This window comes from Heterodontus francisci, unplaced genomic scaffold (genome assembly GCF_036365525.1).
Source record: "Heterodontus francisci isolate sHetFra1 unplaced genomic scaffold, sHetFra1.hap1 HAP1_SCAFFOLD_756, whole genome shotgun sequence".
NCBI classification, from domain to species: domain Eukaryota; kingdom Metazoa; phylum Chordata; class Chondrichthyes; order Heterodontiformes; family Heterodontidae; genus Heterodontus; species Heterodontus francisci.
In genome coordinates this window covers 225,717-239,765 of record NW_027141903.1, presented here as the reverse complement: position 1 = coordinate 239,765, position 14,049 = coordinate 225,717, and the positions used below count along the sequence as shown (strand labels likewise).

The 14,049-nt window shown below is 49.6% G+C and overlaps 1 protein-coding gene across 2 annotated transcripts in view; it reads left to right on the top strand.

Moving 5' to 3' along the window:
* The window catches only part of LOC137365626 (probable carboxypeptidase X1), a 135,976-nt gene that overhangs the window by 101,013 nt on the left and 20,914 nt on the right, over positions 1-14,049 (top strand). For both annotated transcript variants that reach the window (XM_068028004.1, XM_068028003.1), the window contains exon 6: positions 5,690-5,987. In XM_068028004.1, coding sequence (XP_067884105.1) covers positions 5,690-5,987 — 298 coding nt within the window. The remainder of the gene's footprint in view (positions 1-5,689; positions 5,988-14,049) is intronic.

The window sequence follows — 14,049 nt, the reverse complement described above, 5'->3', positions numbered from 1 at the left end:
TAGGGGTATGGGGTTCAGTTATGGGGTATGGGGTACAGTTATGGGCTGTGGGTAGTGGTATGGGGTACAGTTATGAGATATGGGGAGGAGTATGGGGTACAGTTATGGGGTATGGGTAGGGGTATGGGGTACAGTTATGAGATATGGGGAGGGGTATGGGGTACAGTTATGGGGTATGGGTAGGGGTATGGGGTACAGTTATCAGATATGGGGAGGGGTATGGGGTACAGTTATGGGGTATCGGTATGGGGTTCATTTATGGGGTATGGGGTTCAGTTATGAGGTATGGGTAGGGGTATGGGGTTGTTATGGGGTATGGGTAGGGGTATGGGGTACAGTGATGAGATATGGGTAGGGGTATGGGGTACAGTTGTGGGGTATGGGGTTCAGTTATGAGGTATGGGGAGGGGTATGGGGTACAGTTATGGGGTAGGGGTATGGGGTACAGTAATGAGGTATGGGTAGGGGTATGGGGTACAGTTATGGGGTACAGTAATGAGGTATGGGTAGGGGTATGGGGTACAGTTATGGGGTATGTGTAGGGGTATGGGGTGCAGTTATGGGGTATGGGTAGGGGTATGGGGTGCAGTTATGAGATATGGGTAGGGGTATGGGGTACAGTTATGGGGTATGGGTAGGGGTATGGGGTGCAGTTATGAGATATGGGTAGGGGTATGGGGTACAGTTATGGGGTACAGTAATGAGGTATGGGTAGGGGTATGGGGTACAGTTATGGGGTAGGCGTATGGGGTATGGGTAGGGGTATGGGGTACAGTTATGGGGTACAGTAATGAGGTATGGGTAGGGGTATGGGGTACAGTTATGGGGTATGTGTAGGGGTATGGGGTGCAGTTATGGGGTATGGGTGGGGGTATGGGGTGCAGTTATGGGGTATGGGTAGGGGTATGGGGTACAGTTATGAGATATGGGTAGGGGTATGGGGTACAGTTATGAGATATGGGTAGGGGTATGGGGTGCAGTAATGGGGTATGGGTAGGGGTATGGGGTACAGTTATGAGATATGGGTAGGGGTATGGGGTGCAGTTATGGGGTATGGGTAGGGGTATGGGGTACAGTTATGGGCTGTGGGTAGGGGTATGGGGTACAGTTATGAGATTTGGGGAGGAGTTATGGGGTTCAGTTATGAGGTATGGGTAGGGGTATGGGGTACAGTTATGAGATATGGGGAGGGGTATGGGGTACAGTTAAGGGGTATGGGTAGGGGTATGGGGTACAGTTATGAGATATGGGGAGGGGTATGGGTTACAGTTATGGGGTGTGGGGTTCAGTTATGAGGCATGGGTATGGGGTTCAGTTATGGGGTATGGGGTTCAGTTATGAGATATGGATAGGGATATGGGGTACAGTTATGGGGTATGGGTAGGGGTATGGGGTACAGTTATGGGGTATGGGTCGGGGTATGGGGTACAGTAATGAGGTATGGGTAGGGGTGTGGGGTACAGTTATGGGGTGTGGGGTACAGTTATGAGATATGGGTACCGGTATGGGGTACAGTTATGAGATTATGGGTAGGGGTATGGGTTCAGTTATGAGATATGGGTAGGGGTTTGGGGTACAGTTATGGGGTATGGGTAGGGGTATGGGGTGCAGTTATGAGGTATGGGTAAGGGTATGGGGTATGAGTAAGGGTATGTGGTACAGTTATGGGGTATGTGTAGGGGTATGGGGTACAGTTATGGGGTGTGGGGTACAGTTATGAGATATGGGTATGGGGTATGGGTAGGGGTATGGGTTCAGTTATGAGATATGGGTAGGGGTATGGGGTACAGTTATGGGGTACAGTAATGAGGTATGGGTAGGGGTATGGGGTACAGTTATGGGGTAGGCGTATGGGGTACAGTTATGGCGTATGGGTAGGGGTATGGGGTACAGTTATGGGGTACAGTAATGAGGTATGGGTAGGGGTATTGGGTCAGTAATGAGGTATGGCTAGGGGTATGGGGTACTGTTATAAAATATGGGTAGGGTTATGGGTTACAGTTAAGGGGTATGGGGTACAGTAATGAGATATGGGTAGGGGTATGGGGTATAGATATGAGATATGGGTATGGGTTTGGGGTACAGTTATGAGATATGGGTAGGGGTATGGGATACAGTTATGGGGTACCGGTAGGGGTATGGGGTTCAGTTATGAGGTATGGGTAGGGGTATGGGATACAGTTATGAGATATGGGTAGGGGTATGGGGTACAGTTATGAGGTATGGGTAGGGGTATGGGGTTCAGTTATGGGGTATGGGTAAGGGTATGGGGTACAGTTATGGGGTATGGGTAGGGGTATGGGGTTGTTATGGGGTATGGGTATGGGGTACAGTTATGGGGTATGGGGAGGAGTATGGGGTACAGTTATGGGGTATGGGTAGGGGTATGGGGTACAGTTATGGGGTATGGGTAGGGGTATGGGATACAGTTATGGGGTATGGGGTACAGTTATGGGATAGGGATATGGGGTACAGTTATGGGGTACAGTCATGAGGTATGGGCTACAGTTATGGGGTATGTGTAGGGGTATGGGGTGCAGTTATGAGATATGGGTAGGGGTATGGGGTACATTTATGGGGTATGGTTAGGGGTATGGGGTACAGTTATGGGGTATGGGGTACAGTTATGAGATATGGGTATGGGGTACAGTAATGAGGTATGGGTAGGGGTATGGGGTACAGTTATGAGATATGGGTAGGGGTATGGGGTACAGTTAGGGGGTATGGGGTACAGTAATGAGGTATGGCTAGGGGTATGGGGTACTGTTATAAAATATGGGTAGGGTTATGGGTTACAGTTAAGGGGTATGGGGTACAGTAATGAGGTATGGGTAGTGGTATTGGGTCAGTAATGAGGTTGGGTAGGTGTATGGGGTACAGTTATGGGGTATGGGTAGGGGTATGGGGTACAGTTATGGGGTATTGGTTGGGGTATGGGGTACAGTTATCGAGTATGGGGTACAGTTATGGGGTATTGGTTGGGGTATGGGGTATGGGGTACAGTTATGGGGTAATGGTAGGGGTATGGGGTACAGTTATTGGGTATGGGGTACAGTTATGGGGTATGGGGTATAGTTATCGAGTACGGGGTACAGTTATGGGGTATTGGTAGGGGTATGGGGTACAGTTATGGGGTAATGGTAGGGGTATGGGGTACAGTTATTGAGTATGGAGTACAGTTATTTTTTTTTAGAACATTACAGCGCAGTACAGGCCCTTCGGCCCTCGATGTTGCGCCGACCTGTGAAACCATCTGACCTACACTATTCCCTTTTCATCCATATGTCTATCCAATGACCACTTAAATGCCCTTAAAGTTGGCGAATCTACTACTGTTGCAGGCAGGGCGTTCCACGCCCCTACTACTCTCTGAGTAAAGAAACTACCTCTAACATCTGTCCTATATCTATCACCCCTCAACTTAAAGCTATGTCCCCTCGTGTTTGCCATCACCATCCGAGGAAAAAGACTCTCACTATCCACCCTTTCTAACCCTCTGATTATCTTACGTGTCTCTATTAAGTCACCTCTCCTCCTCCTTCTCTCCAACGAAAACAACCTCAAGTCACTCAGCCTTTCCTCGTAAGACCTTCCCTCCATACCAGGCAACATCCTAGTAAATCTCCTCTGCACCCTTTCCATAGCTTCCACATCCTTCCTATAATGCGGTGACCAGAACTGCACGCGATACTCCAGGTGCGGTCTCACCAGAGTTTTGTACAGCTGCAGCATGACCTCGTGGCTCCGAAACTCGATCCCCCTACTAATAAAAGCTAACACACCATATACCTTCTTAACAGCCCTATTAACCTGGGTAGCAACCTTCAGGGATTTATGTACCTGGACACCAAGATCTCTCTGTTCATCTACACTACCAAGAATCTTCCCATTAGCCCAGTACTCTGCATTCCTGTTACTCCTTCCAAAGTGAATCACCTCACACTTTTCCGCATTAAACTCCATTTGCCATCTCTCAGCCCAGCTCTGCAGCCTATCTATGTCCCTCTGTACCCTACAACATCCTTCAGCACTATCCACAACTCCACCGACCTTAGTGTCATCCGCAAATTTACTAACCCACCCTTCTACACCCTCTTCCAGGTCATTTATAAAAATGACAAACAGCAGTGGCCCCAAAACAGATCCTTGCGGTACACCACTGGTAACTATACTCCAGGATGAACATTTACCATCAACCACCACCCTCTGTCTTCTTTCAGCTAGCCAATTTCTGATCCAAAGCTCTAAATCACCTTCAATCCCATACTTCCGTATTTTCTGCAATAGCCTACCGTGGGGAACCTTATCAAACGCCTTACTGAAATCCATATACACCACATCCACGGCTTTACCCTCATCCACCTGTTTGGTCACCTTCTCAAAAAACTCAATAAGGTTTGTGAGGCACGACCTACCCGTCACAAAACCGTGCTGACTATCGCTAATGAACTTATTCTTTTCAAGATGATTATAAATCCTGTCTCTTATAACCTTTTCCAACACTTTACCCACAACCGAAGTGAGGCTCACAGGTCTGTAATTACCAGGGCTGTCTCTACTCCCCTTCTTGAACAAGGGGACAACATTTGCTATCCTCCAGTCTTCCGGCACTATTCCTGTCGACAATGATGACATAAAGATCAAGGACAAAGGCTCTGCAATCTCCTCCCTGGCTTCCCAGAGAATCCTAGGATAAATCCCATCTGGCCCAGGGGACTTATCTATTTTCACACTTTCCAAAATTGCTAACACCTCCTCCTTGTGAACCTCAATCCCATCTAGCCGAGTAGCCTGAATCTCAGTATTCTCCTCAACAACATTTTCTTTCTCTACTGTAAATACTGACGAAAAATATTCATTTATCGCTTCCCCTATCTCCTCTGATTCCACACACAACTTCCCACTACTATCCTTGATTGGCCCTAATCTAACTCTAGTCATTCTTTTATTCCTGATATACCTATAGAAAGCCTTAGGGTTTTCCCTGATCCTATCCGCCAATGACTTCTCGTGTCCTCTCCTTGCTCTTCTTAGCTCTCCCTTTAGATCCTTCCTGGCTAGCTTGTAACTCTCAAGCGCCCTAACTGAGCCTTCACGTCTCATCCTAACATCAGCCTTCTTCTTCCTCTTGACAAGCGCTTCAACTTCTTTAGTAAACCACGGCTCCCTCGCTCGACAACTTCCTCCCTGCCTGACAGTTATCGAGTATGGGGTACAGTTATCGAGTATGGGGTACAGTTATGGGGTATGGGGTACAGTTATGGGGTAATGGTAGGGGTATGGGGTACAGTTATGGGGTATGGGGTACAGTTATGGGGTATGGGGTACAGTTATCGAGTATGGGGTACAGTTATGGGGTATGGGGTGCAGTTATGGGGTAATGGTAGGGGTATGGGGTACAGTTATGGGGTATGGGGTACAGTTATCGAGTATGGGGTGCAGTTATGGGGTATGGGGTACAATTATGGGGTAATGGTAGAGGTATGGGGTACAGTTATCGAGTATGGGGTACAGTTATGGGGTAATGGTAGGGGTATGGGGTACAGTTATCGAGTATGGGGTGCAGTTATGGGGTATGGGGTACAATTATGGGGTAATGGTAGGGGTATGGGGTACAGTTATCGTGTATGGGGTACAGGCTGTAATTGTACTTGTACAACCTGAGCTTGTGCTTATTTCCTGTCTGAAGGTTGCCCCGGAAACACGGGCAGTTATTAGCTGGATGAGGAAGATCCCATTTGTATTGAGTGCCAACCTGCACGGAGGTGATATGGTGGTTTGTTACCCGTTCGACATGGCATGGACAGACTGGCGGGATGGGGAGGTGACTCCCACTGCTGACGATGATGTTTTCCGCTGGCTCTCCTTCGTCTATGCATCAAGTCACAGAGCGATGGCACAAAACAACCGCCGTCTCTGTCACGGTGACAACTTCATCCAACATGGCAACATCATAAATGGAGCAAAGTGGCACATAGTGCCTGGCAGTGAGTTCCCTCAGTAAAACACCTCCCCCGGGCTTCCACGCATTGAGTTCCCTCAGAGAAACACCTCCCCCGGGCACCAACGCAGGGAGTTCCCTCAGTAAAACACCTCCCCCGGGCTCCAACGCAGGGAGTTACCTCAGTAAAACACCTCCCCCGGGCACCAACGCAGGGAGTTCCCTCAGTAAAACACCTCCCCCGGGCACCAACGCAGGGAGTTCCCTCAGTAAAACACCTCCCCCGGGCACCAACGCAGGGAGTTCCCTCAGTAAAACACCTCCCCCGGGCACCAACGCAAAGAGTTCCCTCAGTAAAACACCTCCCCCGGGCACCAACGCAGGGAGTTCCCTCAGTAAAACACCTCCCCCGGGCAACAACGCAGGGAGTTCCCTCAGTAAAACACCTCCCCCGGGCACCCACGCAGGGTGTTCCCTCAGTAAAACACTCCCCCGGGCACCCACGCAGGGAGTTCCCTCAGTAAAACACCTCCCCCGGGCAACAACGCAGGGAGTTCCCTCATTAAAACACCTCCCCCGGGCAACAACGCAGGGAGTTCCCTCAGTAAAACACCTCTCCCGGGCACCAACGCAGGGAGTTCCCTCAGTAAAACAGCTTCCCCGGGCACCAACGCAGGGAGTTCCCTCAGTAAAACACTCCCCCGGGCACCTACGCAGGGAGTTCCCTCAGTAAAACACTCCCCCGGGCACCAACGCAGGGAGTTCCCTCAGTAAAACACCTCCCCTGGGCACCCACGCAGGGAGTTCCCTCAGTAAAACACCTCCCCTGAGCACCCGCACAGGGTGTTCCCTCAGTAAAACACACCCCTGGGCACCCGCGCAGGGTGTTCCCTCAGTAAAACACTCCCCCGGGCACCCACGCAGGGAGTTCCCTCAGTAAAACACCGCCCCCAGTCCTCTGTGCAGGGAGTTCACTCAGTAAAACACCTACCCCAGTCCTCTGTGCAGGGTGTTCTCTCAGTAAAACACCTCCCCCGGACCCCAGTGCGAGAGTTCCCTCTGTAAAACACACCCCTGGGCACTCGCACAGGGTGTTCCCTCAGTAAAACACACCCCTGGGCACCCGCGCAGGGTTTTCCCTCAGTAAAACACTCCCCTGGGCACCCGCACAGGAGTTCCCTCAGTAAAACACTCCCCTGGCACCTGCGCAGAGAGTTCCCTCAGTAAAACACTCCCCTGGGCACTCGCACAGGGTGTTCCCTCAGTAAAACACTCCCCTGGGCACTCGCACAGGGTGTTCCCTCAGTTCAACACACCCCTGGCACCTGCGCAGGGTGTTCCCTCAGTAAAACACTGCCCTGGGCACCCGCGCAGGAGATCCCTCAGTAAAACGCTCCCCTGGGCACTAACACAAGGCTTTCCCTCAGTAATTCAGTCCTGAGACAACCCCGCAGTGTGTTCCCTCATTCAGGGGTACAGAGGGAGTGCCCCCCTGTCAGAGGGTCTACTGAGAGAGCACTGCACTGTTGGAGGGTCAGTACAGAGTGACACTACACTGTCGGAGGTTCGGTACTGAGGGATTGCTGCACTGTCGCAGGGTCAGTAATGAGGGAACTTCGCACTGTCGGAGGTTCAGTATTGAGGGTATGCCGCAATGTCGGAGGTTCAGTATTGAGTGACACGACACAGTCGGAGGTTTGGTACTGAGCGAGTGCTGCACTGTCGAAGGGTCAGTACTGTGTGAGCGTCGCACTGTTGGAGGGTTTGTACTGAGGGAGTGCCGCACTGTCAGAAGGTCAGTACTGAGGGAGTGCTGCACTGTTGGAGGGTTTGTACTGAGGGAGTGCCGCACTGTCGGAAGGTCAGTACTGAGGGAGTGCCTCACTGTTGGAGGGTCAGTAATGAGGGAGTGCCTCACTGTTGGAGGGTTTGTACTGAGGGAGCGCTGCACTGTCGGAGGGTCAGTACTAAGGGAGTGCCGCACTGTCAGAGAGTCAGCACTGAGGGAGTGCCACACTGTCGGAGGGTCAGTACACTGAGGGAGCGCCGCATTGTCGAAGGGTCAGTACTGAGGGAGCGCCGCACTGTCAGAGAGTCAGCACTGAGGGAGTGCCACACTGTCGGAGGGTCAGTACTGAGGGAGTGCTGCACTGTCTGAGGGTCAGTACTGAGGGAGCGCCGCACTGTCGGAAGGTCAGTACTGAGGGAGCAATTCACTGTCAGGGGTCAGTATTGAGGGAGTGCCTCACTGTCGGAGGGTCAGTACTGAGAGAGTGCTGCATTGTCGAAGGGTCAGTACTGAGGGAGTGCCGCACTGTTGGAGGGTTTGTACTGAGGGAGTGCCGCACTATCGGAAGGTCAGTACTGAGGGAGTGCCTCACTGTTGGAGGGTCAGTATTGAGGGAGTGCCTCACTGTTGGAGGGTTTGTACTGAGGGAGCGCTGCACTGTCGGAGGGTCAGTACTGAGGGATCGCCACGCTGTCGGAGAGTCAGCACTGAGGAAGTGCCACACTGTCGGAGGGTCAGTACTGAGGGAGTGCCGCATTGTCGAAGGGTCAGTACTGAGGGAGTGCTGCACTGTCTGAGAGTCAGTAGTGAGGGAGCGCTGCACTGTCGGAGAGTCAGCACTGAGGGAGTGCCACACTGTCGGAGGGTCAGTACTGAGGGAGTGCCGCATTGTCTGAGGGTCAGTACTGAGGGAGTGCTGCACTGTCTGAGGGTCAGTACTGAGGGAGTGCTGCACTGTCTGAGGGTCAGTACTGAGGGAGTGCCGCATTGTCGAAGGGTCAGTACTGAGGGAGTGCTGCACTGTCTGAGGGTCAGTACTGAGGGAGCGCCGCACTGTCGGAAGGTCAGTACTGAGGGAGCAATTCACTGTCAGGGGTCAGTATTGAGGGAGTGCCTCACTGTTGGAGGGTTTGTACTGAGGGACTGCTGCACTGTCAGTGGGTCAGTACTGAGGGAATAGAAACATAGAAAATAGGAGCAGGAGTAGGCCATTCGGCCCTTCAAGCCTGCTCCACCACTCATTATGATCATGGCTGATCATCCAACTCAGTAACCTGTTCCCGCTTTCTCCCCATATCCTTTGATCCCTTTAGACCCAAGAACTATATCTAACTGCTTGAAAACATACAATGTTTTGGCCTCAACTGCTTTCTGTGGTAGTGAATTCCACAGGCTCACCACTCTCTGGGTGAAGAAATTTCTCCTCATCTCAGTCCTGAAAGGTTTACCCTGTATCCTTAGACTATGACCCTGGTTCTGGACTCCCCACCATCGGGAACATCCTTCCTGCATCTACCCTGTCAAGTCCTGTTCGAATTTTATAGGTTTCTATGAGATTCCCCCTCACTCTTCTGAACTCCAGCGAATATAATCCTGACTAACTTAATCTCTCCTCATACGTCAGTCCCAGCATCCCAGGAATCAGTCAGGTAAACCTTCGCTGCACTCCCTCTATAGCAAGAACATCCTTCCTCAGATAAGGAGACAAAAACGGCACACAATATTCCAGATGTGGCCTCACCAAGGCCCTGTATAATTGCAGCAAGACATCCCTGCTCCTGTACTCGAGCGCAGCACTGTCGGAGGGTCGGTGCTGAGATAAGGTTGCGCTGTCGGAGTGTCAGTGCTGAGGGATGTTTGCACTATAGGAAGTTCAGTACTGAGGGAGTGTTGGAGGGTCAGTACTGAGGGAGCGCTAAACTGTCGGAGGTGCCACTTTCAGAGTTAAACTGAGGATACATCTGCCTTCTTAGTGGGTGTAAAGGATCCCTTGGCCACTATTTGAAGAGTAGCCGGAGAGTCGTTTTATTTATTCTTTAAAGGGATGTGGGGGAAGTACACCCACAGTGCTGTTAGGAAGGGAGTTCCAGGATTTTGATCCAGTGACAGTGAAGGAACGGCGATATAGTTCCAAGTCAGGATGGTATGTGACTTGGAGGGGAACTTGCAGGTGGTGATGTTCCCATGTATTTGCTGCCCTTGTCCTTCTAGTTGGTAGAGGTCGCGGGTTTGGAAGATGCTGTCTAAGGAGCCTTGGTGCATTGCTGCAGTGCATCTTGTAGATGGTACACACTGCTGCCACTGTGCGTCGGTGGTGGAGGGAGTGAATGTTTGTAGATGGGGTGCCAATCAAGCGGGCTGCTTTGTCCTGGATGGTGTCGAGCTTCCTGAGTGTTGTTGGAGCTGCACCCATCCAGGCAAATGGAGAGTATTCCATCACACTCCTGACTTGTGCCTTGTAGATTGTGGACAGGCTTTGGGGAGTCAGGAGGTGAATTCCCAGAATTCCCAGCCTCCAACCTGCTCTTGTAGCCACAGCATTTACTATCGCTGGTCCAGTTCAGTTTCAAAGAATCATTAAAGTTTAAAGCACAGAAAGAGGCCACTTGGCCCATCATGTCTGTGCCGGCTGAAAAACAATCCACCCATTCTTATCCCACCTTCCAGCATTTGGTCCGTAGCCCTGCAGATTACTGCACTTGAGGTGCATATCCAGACTCTTTTTGAATGAGTTGAGGGTTTTTGCCTCAACTAGCCTTTCAGGCAGTGAGTTCCAGACCCCCACCACCATCAGGGTGAAAAGGTTTTTCCTCATCTCCCCTCTAATTTTTCTACCAATTATTTTAAATCTATGCCCCCTCGTCACTGACCTCTCTGCTAAGGTGAATAGACCCTTCACCTCCACTCTATCCAGGCCCCTCAAAATGTTGTACATTTCAATCAGGGGAGCCTCAGCCTTCTCTGTTCCAAGGAAAACAACCCCAGCCGATCCAATCTTTCCTCATAGCTGCATTTTTCCAGTACTCAAGTTGTAGCCTAACCAATGAGTGATACAGTTCCAGAATAACCTCCCTGCTCTTATATTCTATACCTTGGTTAATAAAGGAAAGGATTCCATATGTCTTCTTAACCACCTTATCGATCTGTCCTGCTACCTTCAGGGATCTGTGGACATTCACTCCAAGGTCCCTCACTTCCTCTACACTTCTCAGTATTTTCCCATTAATCGTGTATTCCTTTGCCTTGTTTGACCTCCCCAAATGTATCACCTCGCACTTCTCTGGGTTGAATTCCATTTGCCACTTTTCTCTTCATCTGACCAGACCATCAATATCTTCCTGCAGCCTACAGCTATCCTCCTTACTATCTACCACACGGCCAATCTTTGTGTCACCTGAAAACATCTTGATCATGTCTTCTACATTTATGTCCAAATCGTTAATATACACTACAAAAAGCAGGGGACCCAGTACTGAGCCCTGCGGAATGCCACTGGAAACAGCCCTCCAGTCGTTAAAACACCCGTCAACAATTACCCTTTGTTTCCTGCCACTGAGCCAATTTTGTATCCACCTTGCTGCATTTCCCTGGATCCCATGGGATTTTATTTTTTTAACCTGTGTGGCCTTGTTAAAAGCCTTGCTGAAATCCATGTAGACCACATCAACTGCACTACCCTCATCTATCTTCCTTGTTACTTCTTCAAAAAATTCGATCAAGTTGGTCAAACAAGATCTTCCCTTAACAAATCCATGCTGACTATCCTTGATTAATCTGTGCCTTTCTAAGTGACAGTTTATCCTGTCTCTCAGAATAGATTCCAATAATTTGCCCACTACTGAGGTTAGACTGACTGGTCTGTAATTATTCGGTCTATCCCTCACTCCCTTTTTAAACAGAGGTAAAACGTTAGCAGTTCTCCAATCCTCCGGCACCACACCTGTATCCAGTGAGGACTGGAAAATGATGACTGGAAAAGAGCCTGGGGTACATTTCATCTGCCCTGGTGATTTATTAACTTTCAAGGGTGCTTATCCCATTAATAGTTCCTCCCACCTTATTATCACATCCAATGTTTCACACCCCTCCTTAACTACAATATCTGCATCGGCCCCCTCTTTTGTGAAGACAGATACAAAGTATTCATCGGCAGGACAAGGAAAGAGGTTCTACATAGTCAGTATGAGGAGCTGGGCACTAAATTAAGAAGCAGAACCTGAAAGGTAATAATCTCTGGATTATTACCTGAGCCATGTGCAAATTGGAGTAGGGCAAAATAAGATTAGAGAAATAAATGCGTGGTTCAAAGATTGGTGTAGGAGATTTGGGTTCCAGTTCATGGGGCACTGGCACCAATACTGGGGAAAGTGGGGGCTGTACCTTTGGGACAGTCTATACCTGAATCATGCTGGGGCTGGTGTTCCACAAAGCCATAAAACTAGGGAAGTAGAGAGGGTTTTAAAGAAAATAGTAGGGGCAAGGGATTTAGGAAGATGTGGTAAATCAAAGAGTAGAGACAAAGCAAGAGAGAAAAGTATTAATATGGGAAATGATCAACAGAGTGTGACAGGAAGGGACAGTGAGTACAAATCTAAGAGTAAATCATTGGAAAAGGCTAGAGGTGACAAAACTAAAGGCTCTGTATCTGAATGCACGTAACATCTGAAACAAAACAGCTAAACTGATAGTTTGCATTGGAGTGCTGACTTGGGTTGCATTTGAGTGCTATCGTGGAAGTTTGGTGACTGAGGAAGCTCGTTGAGGAGGGAGCGAGGAGCTCCGTTCATTTCCTACCTGTCCTCAGAATGAGGGGAGCTGAGAGCTTCCAAAGAGCACAGCTGACTGGGAGAAGACTCAGAGGGCGGAGTTCCAGACCGGTAAGTATAAAAAAAAACTGAAAGTGACATCACAGGAAAGCTGTGACCTGATTGGCTGGTAGGGAATTTTTACAGAATTTGAAAATAAAACATTGATAAAAATTGATTCAAACCCTAATTAACTAATAAGTAGAGTAACTAAACCAGAGGGAGGAGATTACTGTATTTAGTTAGCATTTAATATTTATAGTAGGAATCTAGCACTAGGGACCACATAGTTAATTAAAACAATTTAGTAAGGATTTAATAAGTATTTATTTATTTTAAATTAATTTATTAATTAGTGATAGAAATGTCAGTTAGAGGGGTGAAATGCTTCACCTGTGAGATGTGGGAGGTCCGTGATGCTTCCAGCGTTCCGGGCGACGACATCTGCAGGAAGTGTACCCAGTTACAGCTCCTCACAGGCCGCATGGATCGGTTGGAGCGGCAACTGGATGCACTTAGGAGCATGCAGGTGGCAGAAAGCATCATAGACAGGAGTTTTAGAGAAGTGGTTACACCCAAGGTGCAGGCAGATAGATGGGTGACCGCTAGAAGGGGCAGGCAGTCAGTGCAGGAATCCCCTGTGGCTATTCCCCCTCTCTAACAAGTATACCGTTTTGGATACTGTTGGGGGGGGATGGCCTATCAGGGGAAAACAGCAGCAGCCAGAGCAGTGGCACCACGGCTGGCACTGTTGTTCAGCAGGGAGGGACAAAGCGCAGAAGAGCAATAGTTATAGGGGACTCTATCGTCAGGTGCACAGATAGGCGCTTCTGTGGACGTGAAAGAGACTCCAGGATGGTATGTTGCCTCCCTGGTGCCAGGGTCAAGGATGTCTCTGAACGGACAGAGGGCATGCTGAAGGGGGAGGGTGAACAGCCAGAGGTTGTGGTACACATCGGTACCAATGACATAGGCAGGAAGAGTGATGAGGTCCTGCAGGGGGAGTTTAGGGAATTGGATAGAAAGTTAAAAGACAGGACCTCTAGGGTTGTAATCTCTGGATTACTCCCTGTGCCACGTGCCAGTGAGGCTAGAAATAGGAAGATAGTGCAGCTAAACACATGGCTGAACAGCTGGTGCAGAAGGGAGGGTTTCAGATATCTGGACCATTGGGCTCTCTTCAGGGACAGATGGGACTTGTACAAGAAGGACGGGTTGCATCTAAACTGGAAGGGCACTAATATCCTGGCTGCAAGGTTTGCTAGCGTCACTCGGGAGGGTTTAAACTAGTGTGGCAGGGGGGTGGGAACCAGAGCAGTAGGACAGCAAGTGAAATAAAAAAGAGGGGGAACTAGTAAATAAAGCCAGTAAGACGAAGAGGAAGAGCAGGCAGAGAGATGTTGCGGAGCACAGCGGGACTGGTGGTCTGAAGTGCATTTGTTTCAATGCGAGAAGTATAACAGGTAAGGCAGATGAACTTAGAGCTTGGATTAGTACTTGGAAATATGATGTTG